The 25,532-nt window shown below is 42.4% G+C and overlaps 1 protein-coding gene across 16 annotated transcripts in view; it reads left to right on the top strand.

The window, feature by feature from the left end:
- The window catches only part of CASK (calcium/calmodulin dependent serine protein kinase), a 358,208-nt gene extending 342,092 nt beyond the window's left edge, over positions 1 to 16,116 (top strand). For 9 of the 16 annotated variants that reach the window (XM_019747875.2, XM_019747874.2, XM_019747869.2 and 6 more), the window contains 3 exons: positions 2,927 to 3,129; positions 10,526 to 10,609; positions 14,106 to 16,116. In XM_019747875.2, coding sequence (XP_019603434.1) covers positions 2,927 to 3,129; positions 10,526 to 10,609; positions 14,106 to 14,282 — 464 coding nt within the window. In that variant the 3' untranslated portion in view covers positions 14,283 to 16,116. Of the gene's footprint in view, positions 1 to 2,926; positions 3,130 to 4,479; positions 4,600 to 10,525; positions 10,610 to 14,105 lie in introns of all 16 variants that reach the window. The other 7 variants (XM_019747859.2, XM_019747861.2, XM_019747864.2 and 4 more) reach the window with 1 other exon arrangement.
- Positions 16,117 to 25,532: the final 9,416 nt, after the last annotated feature.

The raw sequence follows: 25,532 nt of genomic DNA, 5'->3' as shown, positions 1-25,532 counted from the left end.
GATATTTCGTTGTATACCCTTCCAGGCTTCTCAGTATAGATATGTTTAGTGTATGTATTTGTTTGTCATTGTTTTTTAACAAAATTGGGCACATTTCATTCTGTTTGTAACCTAATTTTTCCAACAGTATGTCATAAACATTACCCAGATGAATTATTCTCCAGAAAAATAGGTTTTAATGATAGAACAGTTTTCTTTGATATAACAATATTTTCCTTACTCAGTACCTAAATGGTTGACTTCTATCACTTTTAAAACCCAGTCAATGTGCTATCAGTTATTTATTATAAAGAATTTAAATCTGTAATATTTTTATTCCCCTTATTTTCTATTTTATCCTTAACCTCTTGCCCTCTTTGTTTCCTCAACTATAAAATGAAGTAACTCTAGAGATATAAAGAAGATTTGAGATCATGTGAAGCACTTAGCAGATACTGGATAAATAGTAGTCATCTTGCTGCTAAAGTAGCTTGCTTTTAAAGAATACTGTTGCTGGCCTCAGTCATGTCTACTCTTTGAAATATTTGGCCCCAGTTATATATATATATATGTTTATCTACTGAGATGACTGAAGATAGGACAGCATCTACATAGTATGGCATTTCTTCAGCTTTTCGTGTGCCTAGAGAAAGAGTTCTTTTTTATCTATTTATTTTTAATTGGGGAACAGTGTGTTTCTCCAGGGCCAATCAGCTCCAAGTCATGGTCCTTCAATCTAGTTGTAGAGGGTGCAGCTCAGCTCCAAGTCCAGTCGCGGTTTTCAATCTGTTTTCAATCTTTAGTTGCAGGGGGTGCAGCCCACCATCCCATGCAGCAATTGAACCGGCAACCTTGCTGTTAAGAGCTCGTGCTCTAACCAACTGAGCCATCTGGCCGCCCCTCCGGGAGCTCAGCAGCAGCTCGTTGTCTTCAATCTAGTTGTGGAGGAGGCAGCTCATTGGCCCATGTGGGAATCGAACCAGCAACTCTGTTGTTCAGAGCTCATGCTCTAACCAGCTGAGCCAGCCAGCCACCCCAAAAGTTCTTTTTTAAAACATCCACATTTTGATGTCCATGAGCACTTGGAAGTTCTAATAGCCTAGTTGGGGCAGGAGAGGGGGACTTCCCCATGGGTTTAGACCCATGCACAGCAAAGCATAGCATAAATTTGTCCTTGCCACCCAAGGAAGCAAGGAAAGAAGGAAGAAAGGAAATTGAAAGGGAAGGGAATGAAAGGGAAATGAAGGGAAAAGAAGGAAAGGAAAGGAAAAGGAAGGGAAGGAAAAGAGAGGAGAAAGAGGAGGGAGGAAAGAGAGGGAGAAGAAAGAGGTGATGGGGAAAGAAAATTAAAACCAATATTCCTGGCTTGTCTAGAAAAAAATTTCCTAAAGTATGTTTTATAGAATACTGGTCCTGTTAGTATCCCACAGAACTAGGACCTACTGCAGATATTTTAGTCTACACTCACTTAGGTCAGGAGTCAGCAAACCTTTTTTATAAAGGACCAGATAGTAAATATTTGAGGCTTTGAGGGCCACATTGTCTCTGTCACAACTACTCAGCTCTGCCATTGCAGCATGATTAGTCACAGACAATGGGCATGGCTGTGAACAAATGGGCATGGCTGTATTCCAATAAAATTTTATTTACAAAATCAGGCAGCAGGCCGCATTTGGCCCATAGGCCATAGTTTGCCATCTCCTGGTTTAGGTCTTTCTTAACTACTATGGCCACATTTGGCTAAGGTCACTGTGTTTTCAATATAGTATGCCTTTTGCTGTATTCTAACATTCTCCTTTTGCAAGATGCTGTAGACTAGCACTATACGATAGAACTTTCTCTTGTTCAGTATCTGCACTGTCCAGTACAATAGCCATTAGCCACATGTGGCTGTTGAACCCTGGAAATGTGGCTAATGAGGCTAGGAACTGAATTTTTAATTTTTAATTATTTAAATTTAGATAGCCATATGTGGTTTTCCATTTTTTCAATTCTTTTTTTCCCTATGCCTAACTGCATTAAGGCATACAATGAGTTGTGTTACTCTTGGATCATTTAGTGTCTTTCTCCTATGGTGACTCATGAAGGAATGAGATAGATCTGATCTAAACACTGAAAGATTCACCAAACCAAACAACTCACTCGCTATTGTGGTCTGATGTCACACAGATAAATATGACTTCTAAAGTTTACTTCTACAAAGCTACTGGGGGTGGGAACAGGGCATAAGACATATACTAAAGAATCCAGGGCCGGCCCGGTGGCTCAGGCGGTTAGAGCTCCATGCTCCTAACTCCGAAGGCTGCCAGTTAGATTCCCACATGGGCCAGTGGGCTCTCAACCACAAGGTTGCCAGTTCAATTCCTCAAGTCCCGCAAGGGATGGTGGGCTCTGCCCCCTGCAACCAAGATTGAACATGGCACCTTGAGCTGAGCTGCCTCCCGGATGGCTCAGTTGTTGGTTGGAACGCGGGCTCTCAACCACAAGGTTGCCAGTTCAATTCCTCGACTCCCGTAAGGGATGGTGGGCAGCGCCCCCTGCAACTAAGATTGAACACGGCACCTTGAGCTGAGCTGCCGCTGAGCTCCCGGATGGCTCAGTTGGTTGGAGCCTGTCCTCTCAACCACAAGGTTGCCGGTTTGACTCCCGCAAGGGATGGTGGGCTGTGCCCCCTGCAACTAGCAACGGCAACTGGACCTGGAGCTGAGCTGCGCCCTCCACAACTAAGACTGAAAGAACAACAACTTGAAGCTGAACAGAACCCTCCACAACTAAGATTGAAAGGACAACAATTTGACCATTGTTCCCCAATAAAAGTCCTGTTCCCCCCCCAAAAAAAAAAAAAAATCCATAGCTTCTAAGAAGAGATTGGGTTTGGGTAGGTCCATTGGGAATGTAGGCTCATAAGCTCAGCCATTTAAACTTCTCTTAACATGTGACTTTGCAGATACAACCAGACCTCCAAAGAAAGATGAAGAAAATGGAAAGAATTATTACTTTGTATCTCATGACCAAATGATGCAAGACATCTCTAATAATGAATACTTGGAGTATGGCAGTCACGAGGATGCGATGTATGGGACAAAACTAGAGACCATCCGGAAGATCCATGAGCAGGGGCTGATTGCAATACTGGACGTGGAGCCCCAGGTAGTGCCCAGCCACATCTAGCCCCCTGCCATCCTGCCCGCATGCTAAGTTCAGGTCCTGAAATCAAAAATGCCATCAGAACGTCATGGTCACATAATAATTTAATAAACTACCAGAAAGTATCAGTAATGAAGGCATCATGGGTTAACAGTCTAGACTGCAAACTGACTAATCGTTGGACTCAGTGAACACACCATGTATATAGGAAGAGAGACTATTCTTTTATGAGACTCATTATACTCAGAAGCTCAATAAAGTACCTGATTGGGTCTGTGCCTGCCAGAAATCCTACAGTACTCTAACTTCAGAATGAGACTCTGGCACTTGTTATTCCAACAACCACCTTTCCTCCCTGGGTATAGCTCACGCTGGACCATCTGAGCCTCTGCCAGCATCTTATGTTAATCCCCAGCAAAAAACTCTGATCCTGGGGCATGGGTCTGAAACACAGCACTAGCTTTATGAAAGCAAGCGTGAGTGAGCCTGGCTATGGGGGTGGGGGATGTCCAACGGAGCTGGGATGGAGCCTCGTGGTGGTTGTCAGCCTCTGCCATCTCTTTACTGAGGACAATGCCTGAACCTGAGCTAAAGCTAAGAGGGATATGGAGAACTTGCAGAGGACTCAGAGCCAGGCGCAAAGATGATTAGATAATTTGTAGATAAGTTCTATGCTAGAAGCAATGGGAATTACTAAACTTCCAAAGGAGAAAGCCGAAGGCCTTTACATCAAAAATACAGACAACCTATTTTTTCATCTCTGAGGGCAATCCCAGTGGAAGTGGGACTTAAAGCTCAGTAGGAAGGATTTGGGAGTTGTAAACATCAGGGCAGGTTACAGGAGAGGCTTCTGCGTGCCCTGTGACTCACGGGCCTGCCATTTCTAAGACCTATCTGTACCAAAAGTCCCTTAGCATTTAGAATCAGCCTGCCACCTGCTGAAATGGTAGACCAGCTCCCTTAAAGTGGGCTCCATTTCATCAGGGGGTAACCTGGCTGTCCCAGGCAGGGAAGATCCTTGTTCAGGGCCACTGTGTGAGACTTGGTCCCCTAGCCATCCCCAGAGGGAGGATGGAACCTGCGTAGCCAGAGTCTATGTGACCTGGGGCCTAATGGTTCAGTTACTCGGCTCCAAGACCCTAACATCAGGGCCAGTGGGTTCACCCATTTCCGCTTCACAGCACCTGATGGGCTTCTTGAACTTGGGATCTGGTTAAGGGGCTGGGGAGGGAAGCACCAGTAGGATGAACGCTATCCAGTTGACTTAACAATTAACATGGACCTGTATAGAACTAAATATATGATGTGTGACGCAGATTGATTTTTGTTTAACTACTAATCCCTCCTCACTAGGGATTGGAAAAACCTTCTGGCCAGGGGTGGCTAGAGGCAAAGTCTCAATCCTGGTCCTGGTCTTCGGCATCCTCTCCTTGGGTTCCACACTGGTCTTCACCTGAACGTCGTTTTCTGCTGGTAGTAATGTCTCTAGCAGTATGCTGGCTGCAGGGCTCCTCAGACCCCCTCTGCATTACCTAAGTCCACTTGTGAGGGCTTTCTGCCTTACCTGCTGCTGCTGCCGCTGCTGCCAACTCCACCGCTGCTGCTGCTGCTGCCGCCACCGCTCCACTCCGAGCGTCCAGCTCTCCCTGTGCCCTTGCCCTTGCACAGTCATGCATTGCTCTGCACTGCTGAGCGGGAGACACCTCTCTCAGCCTTATCAGGATGTCCACAGCAGTCACTTTTACGTGTGGCACTGGGCACCACAACACCCCTCGCCCTGGGCTGGGCACTCTCCCTGCTCCCCCTGACTGCTGGATGAGCTCACTGCACTCTCTCCTGCTTCCTGTGTCCCCAGCTCTCAGAACCGTGATCTCTCAGGGCCACCCACCCCTGACTGCAGGCCATAGGCTCCGTTCTCTGCCTGAGCCTCTCTGGGCCTGCGGCCCTGGGGACAGGGATCACTCGGGTCTTGCTCTTCTCGTTGGTCTGGTTGACCAGTCTGGTCCCAGGCTCTCCCACTCGGGACCACGCATGCCCTGTCTAGACTCATGTGCAGTTCTGCTCTCACACTGACTGTTCTGTCCATCGGTACTGCTGCAAATGCCCACAGAGTCTGCACCTACTGGGCTTCGCCTTGGGGCTTCTCTGCCTTTAGCCCACTCTCTCCCCAAGCTCAGTAAGGCCTGTATCCTGCCTTCAGGATGCCCGTGGCCATGACCGACTTGCTGTCACGCAGAACCTCATTGCTCCAAGGAGGCTCTCTCCTTAAGACATTTTTCTCCACGCCCCTTTCCCCCAGCCCCAGCCTGTTAGGTTACCCCCTCTACTGTGTCTCATGGACAGTTTGATTCAACCAGCTTGTCTTAAGCACTTACTATATTCCAAGCATTGTGCCAGGAGCTAAGAATACACATAAGAAGGCAAGCTGGTGAGGATGAAATTCCTTCCTCTACGTATATCACAAACTGTCCATAACGGGAGAAATGCCATGTGGCATTTTTAAAAACCCTTTCACTTCTACCACTGCTGACACTACTTCCACTACATATGGAGCATATAAAGACCACCTGACACTAGCATTCAGCTCGTTTAGTTCAGGTCAATACTTCGTTCCATCTTAACTTATTTTAGACAGTTCAGGCCAAATTGAACACATGTCAAATAATACTGTATGATAAGACATTGTGGTCCAACTTGAAACCTAGAGGACCATTATAAAGACATTAAACTAGAAGAAAATTTATAACCTGGCTTTTTAAAATAATAATAATAATAGATTGTATTCCTGTAGTGCTCTGTATTTCCCCAAGCGTTAGAACTTCTTACCTAATCCTTATAACCCTAAAATAAAGATATCAGTATCTACTTTTGTAGATGAAGAAACCAAGGCTTAACATAATTATGACTTGACCAAGGTTTTACAGCCGATTGAAAATGAGGTTTGAACTTAAACAGTGTTGGTTTGGGTTTTACTTTTTTTACAATAAATCCCAGCCTCCTTTCACTGTGTCGTCCTAGAAGAGTTAACCCTGAGAATCCTTCAGCTGGTCCACCTGCATGTAGTGGTACAATTTAAATCTGGGTTTGTTTGTTTGTCTATAGTTAGAAAAAATCTAGAAGGCAGTCAAGCCTGAGAAAAACTATGGGACTTATTTCTCATGGAAACATCCATGGCTCAGAAAATAATCTATGTCCCTACAGCTGAAACTAATAACTCCACTGTGTAATCAAAACTTATTGTGATGGTTTTAAATTTTAATTTTATTCTGATTTATCCATTTGTTACATTAAAAAGTTAAGAGTAGCAGAATATCTGTGATTTTGCTTCTATCCACAAAGGGAAAGGTTGTCATCAAGGTGTAGCTGCAGTCTTGTTAGGAATCTGTACTATAAAACAACAGCCAGGTTCTGGACCAGGGGCTGTTTTGTGAAATCAGCTGGCTCTCTTAAGATGGTTTCCGGGGTCACTGTGCGTTTCCTTAAACCGTTAGATTTTTGTACCAAATGACTCAGGTGCTTGCTGTTATGTATTTTAAGTTTGCAAACCAAATAAGTCTTCAAATTATCTGCATCTCAGATACTTGGTCAAATGAGTTTTTATTCCTTGAGCATGGTAACCTGAGATTAATTATTGACCACAGATGAGACATAAAATCAATTTATCTCCCCAAAAGAAAACTAAAGAATTAACTTTTAAGTGTTAAATTAATGTTCCTTTGGCTGTTTGAATCCAGTGTATTTTCAGTGATCTTGCTAGATTCTCCCTATTCTCTGGGATTCAGAAAAGAGATATTTGCCTGTGAATATTAACAAATTTGTGTCTCATCTTAAGTCGGAAAGGAAACGTGTTTAGAGATCATTTTAAAGTCACATGTTAGCAGCCTATGGGAGGGGAATCATTGTGAAGCAATTCCATTTCCTGTCCCTGAAGTGACCCTGAACCGCGGGCAAGCTGAGACTGCACAAAAAATGGCACCCATCCATTTGAGACCCATAACTAAAGCAGAGGATGAGAACAGAGACCTTCAAGAATAACTGAGGAAAAATGTGAAGACATAAGGGTAATTAGACAAGAAAATCTCAGTCAGGATTTGAGGCATCTTATAATTTTTGAAAATACAATAATATGGGATAGAAATAGAAAATTAAAGCCATGAAAAGGAAGAGGAAGCAAATACGCTAACCACAGAGGCTACAGTAGTTACTGTGGTAAACAGGACATTTAGCTCTAAACTTCCTGGCAACCAGGACAAAAGGGGGAGTGTCATGGAGCATGTAATTCTCATCTAATAGAAGTATGCCAGTTCTTTCCTTGGAATTAATTGCTAAAGGAACATAACCTGATTCTTAGGCACAAAAGCCATTAGGCAGTGTGATGAGTACAGTCTCCCTTGACAGTTTCATGCAGTCAGTGCGGAATGACCTTCATGTCTTTATGGGTAGAAACAAAGGATGTACATGCAGCACAGAGAAGGGTAATCTGCAGGGAGGTAATGTTTTCTGAGTAGTGTGTTTTCTGGTATTGCAATGTGGTAGAAGGCTAGAACTTAAAATATTCAAAGAATTGGGTGGCTATCAGGCTAGGGTCACCGAGCAGAGAAAAAAACCATTTCATGCCTAAGGTGTCATCAACCTTATCCATGGGTTCCATTCAGCATCTAGGCTGTGTAGACTTCCATCTGTCACTGGGAGTAGTTTTAGGGATGGAAGCAAGGGTAGGAACTGTGCATTAGGAATTTTTTCCCATCTCAATTGCCCAGAAGCCGGCTGTGGGTGGGTGTGGAGTGATGAGGAGCCTTATGTCTCAACTGACCTGTAATCACCTGATTTACAAGCACAGGAAGGACAAAAGAAAAGGCCCAAGATAATACTGACAAAAAGGACCATTCTAAGGGAAAATTCCTGTTAAGCTTGATTGAGCTATATATGGACTTTTTCATGTTTATTCCTTGCTAAAGCCTTCAGTCACAAAAAGATTGGCAAAGAGAATGCCATTTAACCTCTTTCAAACGTAAACATAGGCAAGCTTGAAGAGCTTTCTCACAAGAGGAATCTGAGCCACTGACTTTCACATTTAAAGCACTTTGATGGACAGGTAAAACAATGTGCCAGGTTCCCTTAACCCATAAGGAGATACTGTGTAACTAAAATTCACAAACGTAATCCTAATGAAAGCGAACTTGCACACACACAAAAGAAGTCAAAACCTTTATTATCCAATTTGCCTCTTACGTTCCTGTATATTCATAGAGGTCAAGAGTGTCCCTTCAGCCATGAAAGCATAGTGAACTGTAGTCAAACCTGCCTCAAAAGGCGAAATGGATTTTGTACAAATTATATGTACTGTCTTACATTTTCATTTTATCATAAAGACAATTTATGTGAGGTTCCTTTTGAGGCATGAGGGCGACAACTGAACAAGATGCACCCCTGCCTTCAAGAGGCTTACCCTCCAGTATCCTGGCACTTGCGTTCCCAGTGTGATGGGTACTATAGGTGCATACGTGCAAGTGCGTCCGGAGCGTGCAAGTGCGTCCGGAGCACATAGAAGGGGCACCTGACCTCAGCTCAGAGCTCACACAGGACTTTCCAGAGAAAAGAATATCAGTACTCTGTTCAGTAAACACTCAGCCAAGCAAAAGGGACAGTGGGGGCAGGGACGAGGGGATGAAGGATCCAGGCAGAGGGAGTAGGAAGAAAAAAGGACAGGAAGCCAGAGAGAGCTGGGGCCTTCCTGGAACTGAAAGTAGTTCAGCAAGGCCAGTGTATGGAGGGCGGAGAGAGGCTGACTACTAAGCCTGAGTCAGCTCCTGAGAGAAGGATCTGACATTTATACTAAGGGCTGTGCTTTTTAGCCCAGGGCCAAGAGGGAGCTGTTGAAGGGTTTAAAGCAGAGGAGTGATACGTTGGGATTTGCATTTCTGAAAGATCATTTTGTATGGATTGGAACAGAGCAAAACTGGAGACAGAGCGATTTAGTCTAATTGCTACTACAACAAGCCAGGCAAAAAAGTGTTAATATAAGACCCGGTCTTATTTTACTATAATATAAGACCGGGTCTTTATAATGTTATATAAGACCCGGTCTTATGTTACTTTTTGCTCCAAAAGACACATTAGAGCCGATTGTCCGGCTAGGTCTTATTTTCAGGGAAACACCAACATAATCAGTGTTAACTTTTCTGAAGAGAAATAAGTCAGATTGATTCATGAGATACATAAGAATACGGCAAAACAGTTGAAAGGCCATTTAGAAAGCAAAATGTGGATAACAGAATAGACATGTTAAATTCTTGTATAAAGGACAGCAAGATTTTTACCCCTGATGGCTACAAATTGATTATATGCCGGTCAGTTGTGAATTGTGTGCCTGTGTATGTTGAGATTTGTTCCAGAGAGGGGAGTTTGTAACCTCTAGGAGTGTCATGTCCTCATGGGGAGGAGCTGAAGCAGTAATCCCTTACCAGAATCAACTTTTGCACCATCAGATGTCAGCTTTACACTACCCTGTTTCCCTGAAAATAAGACCTAGCCGGACACTCGGCTCTAATGCGTCTTTTGGAGCAAAAAGTAATATAAGACCCAGTCTTATTTTATATTATAAAGACCTGGTCTTATAGTAAAATAAGACCGGATCTTATATTAATTTTTGCTCCAAAAGACACGTTAGAGCCGATTGTCCGGCTAGGTCTTATTTTCGCAGAAACACAGTATGTGCATGCAAACTTATAGCTTTCATAGTTAGAGGCTTTTGATGGCCTGAGGAGGGAAATGAAAGGGGCTTCAGAGGTCCCTCCCCTTTGAATGCAGTGTCTCCTCATGGGTCTACGAATTGCCCACAGCCACACAGCTCCTTTAGTGGCACCAGACTCCAGCCCTGGACAGGGTCTCCCTTCCCCATGAGCTCTCAGGGGTCTTTCATCAGGGCAACTCATAAGCTGCGAACACAGCCTCACAGTAACAGTGGCCAGGATTTGCCAATCCTTGTTAGCAATTTAAAATGTGAAGTGGGCTCTAGATCTGTGGTAAGCCAGCCTGCTGGTCCCAATCTACCCCAAAATGCATTTCCTATAAACTGAAATTCAGGCTACAATTAATAACCGGTTTAAATGAACATTAACCAACATAATCAGTGTTAACTTTTCTGAAGAAAAATAAGATTGATTCATGAGATGCATAAGAAAAATGTCCAGTTTGTCACCTTTTATGTGCTGATGGCTATTGTCTATCCTTTGGAACAAAAGGAGTAATGTAAGTCATCTATAAAGTTGGTAAATTTAATAATGCCTTGCCAAAAATTTGAATCAAGGGCTTTTTCAGTTGTGTCAATTTTGACTCATTTGAAAGTTACATTACTTATTTCTTCTAAGTCTCAATTTTTTTTTTTATTTCTACACAGGCACTGAAGGTCCTGAGAACTGCCGAGTTTGCTCCTTTTGTTGTTTTTATTGCCGCACCAACTATTACTCCAGGTTTGAATGAGGTAAGAATTGATCAGTTTCTCCCCAAATAAGCACACCCACCACAGTAAGGATCCATTTGCGTTGTACATTCAAGCCAAAGCCCCACCTCATTGGGACAACTAAGTGAAGTTCTGCTTTGTACTTGATGCTGGCCATGAAGATTTCCAGAGTTTGAGGTCCTCTTTCAGTATTAGAAATTAAGCTGTATACAGAGGTGTGGTTCTTCTGAGATCAGCGTCATTAGGCAAATTCAAGCCTTAGTCCCCAGCACAGACAGCTTATGACATCCTGATCAGTAAGTCTACTTTTAAAGTCAGAGTTTAAAAACACTCACCACTCCAGCCCAGAGGCTTTCCTGGCAGCTCCCACCCTCCAGGGCTGCCAGCTCACTCCTCTCCTGATCGGGACTGCTAAGAAAGTGGCAGCCCCAAGCCCAGCTCTGGGCCAAGGCTTGCTTTGCCTGAAGCGAGCTGTTAAGAAATCCAGGACCTTGGTGGGGCTGCCCAGGTCCCCCTAGGCAGAATCTGGAGTGGAACCCATTGCAGAATTTCTGTCTAGGCCTCTGGAGACTACCAAACCTAGGAATAAGCTCTGTCCCCTGTTAGGCTAACTCAAGTCAGCAACTGCCACAGATGGTGACTGCGAGAGTTGGCTGCCCACATCTTCTACCAGGCTGATTTAGAAGGCCTTATACTGCTGGGCAGATAAGAAGGTAGTTATGGTGTGTGTTGGTGCTTGGTGTTTACCTGCTGTAGGAAGAGACTCCTACACAAATTATCCTGAAGAACATTACTTCTGCAGGGTCTTGGCTCTATTCAGTAAACATGGGCCTAAATGTTCGAGCTTATGACAACAAAATCAAAGCTTGGAAATTTTCACTTTGTGTACCTTTAAGGAAGATTAAATATTTAGATTTCTATGTTACTTATATTTTCAGTCATTATTTTTTATCGTTTCATTTGCAAAAGGTGTATTCCTCTGTAAATTCCATTTTTTAAATTTTATTTAATACGCAAACGTGTTTGAAACTCCACATTATGGTTAGCTCTTATCCTTTGGTTGCCATGTATTTTTCTTGAATTATCATCTTTGCTTTGTTTTTTTATTTGTTTTTCTTTTTTTTTTTACCTGTTTTCCTGCCCTTTTTACTAATTTTCCATAGCTGCCAAAATGGTGCAGAAAATTGCCTGTAAGTACCAGCTAGGAGGTGATGAAATACACCCTTATTTATTTTCATAGATTTAGAATGTAGACATTTTGTTACCACAAATCCTTGCTTTTGCTGGTAGAATGAAGGCATTTTGTTTTCACTGAGTTAAATCCTGCTCACATGTAAGTCAAGCCCACAGACAAGCTGTTGTCAAGGAAGAAACTGTGACAAATATAGCTTCATCTTATAAGATCCTTAAGAGGGAGCTTTATTTTTCTATAAAGAGAGCTGCATTAAAAATTGATGCTCTCAGCCATAAATTTTCTTGAACGTTTTCATCTGCCCAGCTTTCTGAGCAAATCATAAGCTCTCCTAGTGGTTTTTGAAGCCCAGGACCAAATATTGCAGTAGAATCCCTTAGCCCAGAGAGTGACATGGTAGAAATTGTTCCTTCTCATACTGGTAGGGAGCACTCCTGTCTTTGGGTGAGTGCATGTTTCCTAAAATGCAGCTTTGGCATTGTGTTTATTGTAAAGCCACAGTGAAAATACTATGCTTTTTAAGTGCAAGCAGAAAGTGTATTGATATGACCTTAGAAGGTGATGAGTAACTGAGGTCTTATCGACACTGTAGTAGTTATCACCTAACATCCAAAGCATGCCATGTCCTGCTTTGAAATTCTGGTAGGAGATGACAAAATAGGTAGGACACTTTCATTGACTTCCCAACTTCCCTGGTGTCCGTCCATCCCCACTGCAGTGCCATGATGGAATCAATCGAATGTCACTTTGGATCCCCCTTCCAGAAAGCTTCCCCCACAGGCACATCAGGAAGAGTCTCTTACAAATAACAGATGGGCCTCAGAGACGAGGAGGGTCCTAAGTCAGCGCTGGGTGCCACGGCTCCCAGGTCCCTGAAAGCACCACATCTTGTAGTTTTTCTGGAGATCCATCTCTGTCATCATGGGCCCCCATTTCCTAGTAGAATTGCTCTGTCTCTTGATTATAGATTTAACACTCATCAAATCCTGTAATGGCCAGTATTAGTCTCCCAAGTGCTTGTTTTTTCAGTAACATTTTATTAAGTACTTACTATGTGCAAGGCATAATGCCAAGTGCTGGGCACAGCGATGACCAGGCACACAAGACAAGGTTATGCTCTGTTGAGGAGAGAGATATTAATCAAATAAACAGGTATTTAATTGTACCTATATATATTTAAGACTCAGCCCAATAGCTCACCTACCTAGTGTTGGAGGAGAGGGAGGCAGTTAATTTGACTTACAAAGATCCCTGGTTTCAAATTCGAACTTGTCCATTGAAAGTTCAGCATAACAAGATCTGACCTGTGAAAATGCAGAGGCAGACTTAAGAGGTCCCTGTCTTAAAAGAACTGCCATCCTGAGGCTAAAGTTAGACTCACTGACAAACTAGGAACCCGGAATTTCCTCCTACTGTGCGCTCACCCTGGTGAAAGTTCTCAAAATCTGTAGCAAGCTATGGGAGTTAAGGAACGTCCTTTACTGCAGCAAAGCTCCCTAGAGTTCAGTGGCTGCTTTTCTTCAGAGTGTTTTCCCTAAGAGGTGTGGGCTTTTATGAACAATGACATTTGGCCATTTCCAATACAGACCAATTGGAGGGGATTCTTCAGATGCCAGTTGCTGTTGTATCTGGGAAATGGCCTTATTTCATTGATTATTTGTAACATCCAAAAAGCTTTTGCCTCTGGCTTCCACTGCTGTTGAGTGAGGGCCGTTATATGTAATTGAATTCCTGGAACATGTTGAACCTCTAAATAGAAAAGAGAAAAATGCAACTTAATTCGTTGTCCGGAGGCCGGGGCTTCTTGGTGCAAATGCAGCTGGGCTCTGGGGCCCAGTGCAAGTGAGTGCAGCGGACCAAGGGAAGGCGGAGGTAGGGCTCCGACCTCACCACCAAAGCCCTCCCGCCAAACGGGAGAGTGGTCCCAGATGGGGCAGGCCTGGCTTAGAGGAATGAGGACAGAACAGCTGGAGCTATGCTAGTCGGTCCCCAGCTGACCCTGGGATGAGCACAGCCAGACCCGGTAGGGCAATGTGTTTGCTGAAGAGTGTGTTTTCTCTGGTCTGTCCGGTTTGGTGTGGAGTCCCCTGTTGCATGGTGAGCAGTCTGGGTTGTAAGCAGTATTTCTGTAACCCTGCCATCCCGGGCACCGTCGTCTCCTCTGTCACGAAGCGGACTTGGCCTCAAGCCCACATGCGGCACATCATGGTCTGGCCTTCTGTTTCTGACACTGGGACGAGCAGAAATGGGAAAAGAGGAAGAATCCAGCTGACTTCTTTCTTCTCTTTGCTTTTCCCTTCTCCACTGCCCACCCCTACCATTTAGGATGAATCTCTTCAGCGTCTGCAGAAGGAGTCTGATATCTTACAGAGAACATATGCACACTACTTCGATCTCACAATTATCAACAATGAAATTGATGAGACAATCAGACATCTGGAGGAAGCCGTCGAGCTCGTGTGCACAGCCCCGCAGTGGGTCCCAGTCTCCTGGGTTTATTAGGCCTCTCCCCAGATATGACACATAACTGGGAGCCACCTCATACATGGAAACGCCTCTTTGTTATCGGCCTTGTGTCAGCAGGTTGTGGTCCCTAGAGACTACCTAGTTGTAGTGTGACCTACATTTATAATTATTGTCATGTCAGAATAGGTAGGAGGAGAAAAACAATTACACACTAATTTAAAGAGACAGTATCTTTTTTAATCAGTTATCCTAAACTTTAATAAAATGTATCTTTAAATGTATGTATTATTCAATCCTTTGGAATGTTATATTTTTGGAAATCATAGCTTTTTATTTCCAAGGCCCCTAAAAACTGCACAAAATAGATGCTGCTTTCTATAATCTATTTTAATAATAATAAACAATGATTCTGTTACCTTGACTGGGGGTGGAACACTACATTCTTTTTAGAGTCTGATTTTATGAATTGGAATATCTTTCTTTCCTTTATTTATTTTAAATAATCAGTCTAGTGATTACAAAACAGTCATAAATTTTTAAAGGCCTTTTTTCTCTCTCTTTTTTTTTAGAATAGTATTTTTTTTAAGTCCTTTATGTAACATCCAGATAATGTGATACTGTCTCTTTGAAGCACCCTGTAAACCTTTTAGAGATTTGAAGTTGGGTCTTGACTCTTAATGCATGTGGACAGTCGCGAGCGTTTATGCCTTCGGTGTGTCTGTGTTGGACAAAACGATCTGTAATCTACAGCCAAGTACATTCCGTTCACGGGGCACACCCAGGGGAATAAGAATCAAATGCTATTATGACTAAGTTGTAAACCTATGCACATCCCTTGCATTTTGGGCAACTTTATAAAAAAAAACTGATTTTTATTAATAATAATCATGTAGTGAAATGTGTTTGTAATTTTGTCTCAATTTAATTTGTTGTAAGGTGGGAGGGGGAATTGCTGGTTTCACCATTTCAGATCTGTGTTGTCTGAGAGTACTAACGTTTTAATTAAGCAAAGAAATGAGGATTTTTAATACGTATGTAATTGTTTTAAAGCACCCATTTTAAGAGAATATACTGTGCAATGAAGAAACCAGTTTAGGCATTTGCTATAAACTGAATTATTCCAAAAGAATAATCAATCTATAACAGCCCTGTAAATTCCTTTAAAATGATAACAGGACAGTTTGACCAATTTTTTTTAAATATACTTCCTTTTATGTGTTCAATAATTAAATGCCTTTGGGTCCTTCATTTCATTATAGGTTTGTTCAGATTCACAAGCCGATAATCGTCTAGATTTTATAATCCATTAGATGCTCATTGAACCATCGAAGGCCCAGGAGTGACTATCAGTTGGCAGGACAACAAAATACTCTGCCAGAGCACAGCTCAGACCATGCGTGGCTCCCAGAGCACATGCAATGCACCCAAGGGCCACCAGTGCACTAGAGGCCATCTGTGGTTTCTCCTTCCTCTTGCTATATCCCTTGGCACAGGAGAATCATCTTTCCTTGTTGCTTTAGAGACATTAACCATCTCATCATCCTTCCATGAGGTCACATCCTTCCAATATAGGAGATTCGGGCTGGGGTTTTCCAACTCTTGGCCAGAGGTCAGTGGAAGGTTTTTCATTAAAGTATCAGGGTGTGTGCAGTGGTTCTATTAACCTGTGATCTTTGAAAAAGTACCATCGTGTTTGCTTCTTGTCGGTTAGATGGCCTCGTTGCTTTGTGCCTTGGCAGGATGTGCAGGGTGTGTTCGGAGCTGAACAGCTACTCTTGAAGGACCACACAGAGAAGACATTTGTATACTCTTCAAACCGTGTCATCCCCCCAACACCTACTCTTATTAAACAGTGCTGATTTTTTTCCTCCGATGTTGTCCTTTGTCAGTGACCAGATGAGTCTGCAACTTATTAACAAGATGTTGAGTGAACTGCTTCTGTTGGGGCCCCACAGCAGGGTGACCAAACCACCAAACCCGAGACACCCGGGATGGAGAGAGAAACCCCAAGAGTTGTTTAGGGCTGTGTTAGGATTGATTCAAATCTGATGCCAAGGCCAGATAGTCATTCCCGTGATGGTACTCACCACAATCCAGGCTCTTCTCAGTGTGAAAGGGCCCACTCTACCTCTTTTCCAATGAAGCACAAGAAGAACACAGCTAATACTTGGGGAACAGAAATTTCCTCCCTCTGGTAGAAACGCCCACACCTCCACTTGCCCTTTTAGACCAAATCTCCAGAGATGCTGAGAGTGCCTGGCTTAAGCCATCTGCCATGTTGATAAACGTGGATCAAGCAAAGAAAGAGAAGAAAAATGCCGAATTAAATCTGTGGTCCTAGAATTGAGAAGCATTGTAGCACCAGTCCTCCCTTCTCGATGGCTTTATGCGTCCTTGGGGAAGCACACAGGTAGGCATTGTTCTTGCCATTGTGCAGATGGCAGAACTCCTGCACCCAGAACTCATTCTGTCTGATTTCTCAAAGAGGTCATCTGTTCCATTCCACTGATACACGTCTTCTCTAAAGCAGTGTCTTTATGACCTAGCAGCAAATACTTAAATATCTGAATTCAGAGTAATTTCAGTACATTGCTGCTGCTGCTACTACATTACAATTGTCCACTAAGCTGTCAGAAAAATGCTAAAGAGCTTCTTTATTCCTTCTATCAGCAAAATCATCTTCTTTTCCTTTTAAATACCAGAGAGAATGATTAGATTACTAAATCTTATCACCGGTCAAATGAGGCGTATCCTGAGGGTTCTCAACCCCACCCCAACCCCACTCCCCACAGCAAAAAGGGGTTTTTTTTAATATGTTGAATTATTTGTTTAAAAGAAGAAATGTCCTTATTTTCTAGTCATAATGCAGTAATTACTTTGCACATGCATTATATTCAATTTTAACACTAAAAAGGAAAATGTCACTCAGTTCACCTGGAAGTTTCCTAGTGTCAAAATAATATGGTAGCCCTTAAAATGCAATTAAATGTATCTCCTGTCAGGTGGGATGGTTTAAAATATTTGCTCAGAGAGGAAAAGAAATGGATGACCTACTTCTTGCTTTTTGCATTCAGGAGGCATCTTCCAAGCCCATCCTATTGGTGGCGGAATATGTAAAGATGCTGTAAAGCTCTCAGCGCACGAAGAAGGCAGTAAGTGGTCCTCTTCCCCAGGTCCAATTCCATCTCCCACTGCTGGAGCCAGCAGGTCCAGTGCTATGATTGTCTTTTTAAAGACTTGTCTCATTACTGCAGAGGAGGGTTTTTGTTTGTTTTTAAATCATTTGTACTTATATGTTCATTAAGGCTTCGAGTTCATTCCTTGAAAAAGAGTAGCCATTAGAGCCACACTTTGGGAAACTGACAGGGGAGATGCCCAGAGTAGACACTGCCCCTTCAGGACTCGCAGCCCAAAGCAATCTCACTAATGTGATGTCCTTTTCTTCATTTCAGGTCAGTCTCTAAACTTGGTGCAGAGAAAACATGCTGCTAAAGCTAGCCAGAAATTTTTTGACTAATAAATTCTTAATTATAATGCCTCCCACGCTGTCTCCTTGGAAAGAGGAGAAGGCACCTTGCAATTGGCATTCCAAAACAAGCCCCTTAATGTCCTCATCCCTCCTACTTGTTTCCTACCATCAAACGTGTGTGTGTGTGTGTGTGTGTGTGTGTTTGCGCATGTGTGTTGCGCGGCAAGGGGAGGTTGTTGTTCCAGAACTGAACACAGCCTCCTAATTCCATCCTCTTTACAAGGGCTTATGCTACTGAGGCTGATTATGGCATGTCATAGGTTAAAGGTCCCTGTGCACTTTTCTCTTGTTCTGCACTTCCTAATTAATTCTCCTCTTAGAAGGATGTTTTGCTTCTCCCTGCAGTTTACACAAGGGCTACAAGCTTTAATCATGAATCATTTCATTTGGTAGAATTTTACTCCTCTTACCCCTTTCGAAGTAAGGGTTTCCTCTCCATTTGGTGTCTTCAGTTACAGGACTATGGTCGTAAGGCTTCATGCTTGATTGGCTTTGCCCACACTCCCATATCAGTTTGCCTTAAATTTGGAGCAATTGGAAGTCTCAGGTCTTCCAGCTTAGTGAAGTTTCGCTGTGACATGCATCCAGGAAGTAGAAGACAGGGGGAAGTATATGTTCATCAATCCACATCCCTTTTATCTGGTCTTTTCTCTGCCACTCTTGGGCTGCAGAAGGTGGGCAGACCCAGCCCACAGAGGGAGGAGGAGGAGGAGGGCTGTGCCATCTCTAGGACAGGCACTGCCAAGTCTTAGCTCTTCAGGGGAGAGTTGAAAAGCCAGAGCTCCCACCACCTCTCACCTGACCCTCCATCAACTCTCTTGAACCTGTGCAAATGGACCAAGCAAAAGAAAATGGAAAGAGATGTTTGTCACCACACCTCATTTCTGGCCCCAAGCACAACTCCATATCTGTATGCTCAGAAACTCAGAACTTCGGTGCCACTTACGCGTTAGCTCCATTCTCTCTGACGCGTGGCGGAGGGACCATGTCAGTGTTCTCACCAATAGAGGTCTGGCGGTGACGGTCTCGGGACCCAGAGGATGTGCAATCTCTTAAAAGGAGTTCTGCTTGGGAGTAGAAATAGGCGTTCCTCCACAGTGAGCGGCCCCTCCTATTTTTTTTTCATTTTGAAGAGACCAAGAATTAGGGGAATTGATTTCCAGTCTCAGCTGTGTCCTGGAGTGGCACCCGTGCAGGCAGGTGGGAAAGCTGCAGGGGCAGCAGGCAGGGTTACTGATGTGAAGGCCACACGAGCCTCACGTGCTCAGACCAGAGCATCACGTTTAATTGCAATGCAGGCGCGGCGCCATTCAAACTCAGTTCTGGGGTTGTTTTGCATAAAGTTTTGCCAACGTGTTCTTTTTTCTGTATGTATAATTGCCTTTTTATAAAAGGTTTTGAAGTATTGTCTCAGTGATAAAAAGAGAGCAATGTTAATGGTTGTTGTATATTTCACCGTATCCAATTGTAAGTATTTGCAGGGTACAGCAAAGCCTTAGCGTGCAAGAGTGTTTGTGCAGGAGGTGTCCTTCAACACCCAGGAGGTGAAGGGATCGGAAAGGTTCGGATTCTCTGTAAATGTCCCGCTTTTCTTTCTCTCTGTGCGTATCTATTTACATGCCTTAGCACATGCCCTCCCGCCCTGATCCCTTTGCCCTGTCGTCAGAACTACCAGAACGCTGGTGCACTGCCAGTACAGTACAAGTCAATGGAACCCTAATCAGTTATCTCTTGTGTGACAGGGGAGGAAGAGAAACTCCATAGTATTCCTTGTAGAATATACATACTTGTAGGATGCTGTGTAATGGGAAAACATAGAATTGGGTTTTTGTCATTTCAAAGTTGGAGAAATGTATGAATAAAATGTATAAAACACAAAAAGGCAATTGTCTCCTCAGATTACAAGCCAAACAACTTGGGGACAAACCATACGAGGTTTAGAGGGAAAGGGAGTTCCTCTCGCTCCCACACAGGCCAGGGGCAGAAGGCAGCTCCCAGGCTCCCGGGGTCCACCCGGGTAGTCTCCCTCTTCAGCATGGCTGGTGCAGACAGTGCCACGAAAGCTGTTCAATTTTAGTTGCTTGCATTTGGATGCAGATTTGAAGTAGCTTCAGGTTTTTTAAAAAAAAGAGGGGGAAAAAATCCAAGTAGTGACAGCTCCTAGAAATAGAAGTCTAAATTGATTTGAGTGGTGTAGGCGCCCAGCATGGAAAACATGTCCTTTGTTTGACACTTGCATAGAAAGCCTGGGGAGGAAGCCTGCTGCCCTTGGTGTTAGGCGGTTTGCTTTGGTCTCTCGCTGGAGTCTGGGACACGGCCCCTCATGTGCCTCAATGACCTACTTTACACCCTACCCTCCCTGCCCTTGCACTGGCTCTGCCCAAGCAAAGCATCATGGTGGCTTCAAACACCCACACTTGCATGTGTCCAAACACACACACCCCCAGTGTGCTCACAGCTTAAGCTAAGAAGATCCATATTAAGGAAGCAAACTAAGAGCAATTAATTGCTTTACCCAAGTAAACGTCACCCTACCAGATGATATAGAAGAGTCTAGATCACATTCAGACATAAGAAATTGATTCTGATTTAGAGAATCCCAAGTCATCTTTCTGCAGACTTCCGACCCTCGATGTAGAGAGCACCAAAGGCATAATGCTACCGTGAAGCTCATTTTCTACACTTCATGGCATTGAAAACACATCCAGCATGCCAATATTAAGCAGGTAGAAAGGAATAGAAACATGTATTTCTGTATTTTTCCCAGTTTACTGTAATATGATAAACTGAATAACACTAAGGTACCATTCTATGAACTACTGCCACAGAGACTGGGAATCTGCAGGAATGTAACGAGATTGGTGTGGGGTAATAAACAGTGACCTTGAGTTCAAGTTACAAAAAAAGTAAAACCATATGATCATCTTCACAGCTGCCAAAAGAAAAACTGACAAACGTCAACACCCAATTCTAATTTAAAAAAACAAGAAGTCTTAAAAATAAGATAGAAAATATCCTAACAGATAAAGGATAACTGTTTCAACCCACAGCCAACATAATCTACTGAAAAATGACACAATAAAGGCATTAAAATGGCCATTATCTTTTTTTTTTTTTAATGAGGCTGCAGCTCACAGTGGCCCATGTGGGGATCTAACCGGCAACCTTGGGGTTATTAGTACCACGCTCTAACCAACTGAGCTAACCAGCCACCCCCTGGCCATTATCTTTTAAATTACCTAAATAATACATGATCTTCATAGAGTGATTAGAAAATAAGAACGGGGCGGACGGATGGCTCAGTTGGTTGGAGCGCAAGCTCTGGGCAACCGGGCTGCTGGTTCGATTCCCACATGGGCCAGGGAGCTGCACCCTCCACAACTAGAATGAAGTCAATGAGCTGCCGCTCAACTCCCAGTTGGCCAGATAGCTCAGTTGGAGGGCGGGCTCTCAACCACAAGGTTGCCGGTTCAACTCCTCGACTCCCACAAGGGATGGTGGGCTCCGCCCCATGCAACTAAGATTGAACACAGCACCTTGAGCTGAGCTGCAGCCGAGCTCCCAGATGGCTCAGTTGGTTGGAGTGCGTCCTCTCAACCACAAGGTTGCCAGTTCAACTCCCGCATGGAATGGTGGGCTGTGCCCCACCCTGCAACTAACAACGGCAACTGGACCTGGAGCTGAGCAGCGCCCTCCACAACTAAGATTGAAAGGACTTGACTTGGAAACTTCCCAGAAGTACACACTGTTCCCCAATAAAGTCCTGTTCTCCTTCCCCAATAAAAAAATCTTTAGAAGAAAATACGAATAATAAAAAGTAGATATTCAACCAAATTTTACCACTCAGAGACAACTGCTATAAATACTCTGTGTCCCTGAAACTAATACAAAATAATATTGAATGTCAACTACAATTTTAAAAAAATACTAAACGCACTACTCCATGACTTATTTAACATACACTCCTCCCTCTATGATTATTTAATATTGCTTTCAAAGTATTGCCCAGAAACAGAACAAAGAAGTATAAACATTGAAAAAGACAAAATTATCTATATTTGCTAATAATATCATTGTATGCCTTAAAATGCAAAGAGAACAACTGGACATCCATTCAAGTTAATAAAGAGCAGATACAAAAACACAGAACTCAATAGTATTCTTATGTATTAGCAATAAAGTTGCAAATTTTTAATGGTAAAAGGATGCCATCCTCAATTACAACACGTTTCTTGAAAACGACAAAATTCATGGGATTTACGTGGAAGAAAATAAGATAAAGCCACACAGAGCATATAAATGACTTGAATAGTAGAGAGGAATGTTCCTGGATGAAAGAACTAAATATTTTAATAGCATCAATGCTTTCTAAATTAGTGTGTGGGTTTAATACAATACCAAATCAAAATCTAGACAATTGTTTTTGGAGCTTTACAAAGTAACTGTTCATCTAGAAGAAAAACAGTGGGGGTTTTTTGTTTGTTTAATTTGAATTAAAGGAAATACTAGGGAAAAAAGAATAAATGAGGGGTGAGTAGCCCTTCCAGATTTTAATCTATTCTAAAACTAAGACAGTTAAGACACCATACACCAAAATTAGTTTCAGACAAAGAGTTCAATATAAAAATTAAATGATAAAATTGAAAAGAATATAGAATTAAGTGTCAGTAAAACCCTGGAAGAGAGTAACTTTTTAAGTTTATACAGGAGAAAGAAGTTACAAAGATTTGATCCCATAAAAACAAACTTTTATATGATAAAAGTTGTAGACCACAAATTCAGAAAGACATTTTGCAGCAAATGTGATATGTGAAGAGTTAATGTATTTGTTATATAATGAACTTATATAAGCTGGGTAAAAATATTAACATCCCAATACATAAACAAAGGACATGAATATTTAACAGACTATAAATAGAGCTACTATTAAAAAACAAACATTGATCAAATATATGGTGATGGAAGGAGAACTGACTCAGGGTGGTGAACACACAATGTGATATATAGGTGATGTATTACAAAATTGTACACTTGAAACCTATGTAACTTTACTAACAATTGTCACCCCAATAAACTTTCATTGAAAAAACAAAATTGGGGCAGCCTCTTGGCTCAGTGGTTAGAGCGCTGTGATCATAACACTGAGGTCACCGGTTCGATTCCCACGTGGACCAGTGAACTGTGCCCTCCACAACTAGATTGAAAACAACAGCTTGACCTGGAGCTGAGCTGCACCCTCTACAACTAGAACAACTAGATTGAAAACAACAACTTGACATGGAGGTGATGGGTCCTGGAAAAACACACTATTCCCCAATATTTTTTTTTTTAATGGTGAATTTAAAAAAAATAAAAACATTGAAAAATATCTCAATGATCAAGGAAATACCACTTAAAAATGTTCAACAATCTTTGAAACAATCTGTTATATTGACCTATTAATAATTAGCATATTCTTAAAAATATAATAACCAAAGCTAGTGTGTGTGTGTTGATGAAATTGGTATTTTCAACCATTGACCATAGCACTGGGAATAATATGGTGACATCTACCAAGAACCATAAAAATTAAAGTTCGTATTTTTCATACAATAATTATATTTCTCTGGACCAATTTTAATTTTAAAAATCTAAAGATAATAAAGGCAGCCAGTGACATTTACTGAGTAGTTACTCTGATGTTCCAGGCCCTGAGGGCTTTGCACACCTTAGTGTATCTCCTTCCTCAGCCATCTGACCAAGAGACCTTAACTATAAAGGAATATTTCCAAATTCAAACAGTGGTGGTAAGGTAATAAATACATTCTTTTCTTTATTTTACGATTTTATTTGTAATAGTTTTAAAGTCTCTCAAACTCATTACCTTGCTCCCTTAGCTCAGGTGGCTATTGGGGCAACATGGCAGGGACAATTCTGTGGTTGTCTCTACATCTGCACATTGTGTTCCCCTCCCCAACTCCAACCCTAGAGCTAAGTGGCATGAGGTGGTAGCACAGTAAGTCCAAGCTTCGTACAGTCCAAATGCCACCTCTTCAACCTGTGTGTCTTGGGCACCTGGCCTAACCTCCCACGCTCAGTTTTCCTGAGGATAAAATACAGAGAAGCACATCTATCTGATAGGCTGCCTGTAAACATTAAGTGAGGGGAGCATGCAACTGATGGGGACTTACTCGGCCCCCTTCCTCCTCCCTGAAACTTTTCTATATTCCTCTTCCTCTCCTTTCATATGTATATGCCTAACACATACACTCCTGATTGTACTAGACCGTTTTAGTGGAACACTGATGACATTTTTTATTTTAATTGCATTCATGTATACATAATTACATGTATAATGATTTCAGCTATCATTGCTCAAGTGAAGCTAAGGTAGATGGAATCTATTTACAGTTTCTAAAGTGAATCAACCTAAGCAAAACCTGAGCATTCCACAGATGGCTGTCCAAAGGGCACTCGCCAGAAGATATGGCATGGCAGTGGTGAAGGCTGGGAGCAATGCAGGCAGGCACCAACAGCCCTCCAAGTCTGCGTTGGCCCTGTGACTGGGCCTGGCTGCTGCCATCAGGCCCTGATTCCTTGAGAGCCTGAGAACCTCTAACTTCCCTGGGAGGAGAGCCTTCTCCAGCCAAATGGACCTGGACGGGAAAGATCATACAGTGGCAAAGAGAGAAAAAGAGGCAGCGTGAAGTCAAAACACACGTCATAACCAGTCACAAAATTCAGTCCGAATAATTTATTCCCCCTAATAAGTGCTTTGGATTTCTGCCCAAGAACTCAAGCTGTCGGCTCCAGCTCACTGAGCTACACAGGTCATTTGTCTAAACCAACTACAATGGCAGACTTGTACTAGGTTGAAAAGAATAAACATCTTAAGGGGAGAGTAGCCAAACCAGAAAATAAAGCATATTAGAGAGCTTAGTTCAAGTAATAAAGGCAGTGTGCTGAGAGAGACAAAGAAACCCAAAAAACAGAATGCAGATCTCAGAAACACAAGTATGTGAAAAATTGAATATGACAAAGATGGGACTTCAGTGCACTGGTGAAATCATGGACTATTCTATTATCCATATGGAAAAATTTTAACTTAGTTCCCTACCTCACCATATATAAGCCATGGATGGCTGAAACACCTAACAATGAAGTATTTATATATATTTTTATGACTTCAGAGCAAAGAAGGATTTCTTAAACAAAACCCAAAATGTATAAACCATGAAAGAAAATAATTGATAAAATTAAATTCATTTAAATTAAAAACTGAAAATTTCAGGGTGCCCGGTTAGCGCAGTAGATTAGAGCACAGTGCTCATAACACAAACATCGCTGGTTCGATTCCCACATGGGCCAGTGAGCTGCACCCTCCACAACTAGATTGAAAATGACTTGACTTGGAGCTGAGCTGAGCCCTCCACAACTAGACTGAAAACAACGACTTGACTTGGTGCTGATGGGTCCTGGAAAAACATACTGTTCCCCAATATTCTCCAATAAAAAAATTAAAAAATAAAAACTAAAAATTTCTATTTACAAAAGACACCATAAACAAACTGAAGAAGATAAGCCACAGACCTGGAGATGATGCTAGTGGCACACATAACTGACAGAATTAGCATCTATAGTTATAAAGAACTTCTAAAAATCACTTTTAATTTTTTTTTTCAATTTTTATTGGGGAATATTGGGGAACAGTGTGTTTTTCCACAACTCATCAGCTCCAAGTCAAGTTGTTGTTTTCAATCTAGTTGTGGAGTTGTTGT

Source organism: Rhinolophus sinicus, chromosome X, assembly GCF_036562045.2.
Source record: "Rhinolophus sinicus isolate RSC01 chromosome X, ASM3656204v1, whole genome shotgun sequence".
Taxonomy (NCBI): domain Eukaryota; kingdom Metazoa; phylum Chordata; class Mammalia; order Chiroptera; family Rhinolophidae; genus Rhinolophus; species Rhinolophus sinicus.
This window is presented reverse-complemented; position numbering and strand designations above follow the sequence as displayed.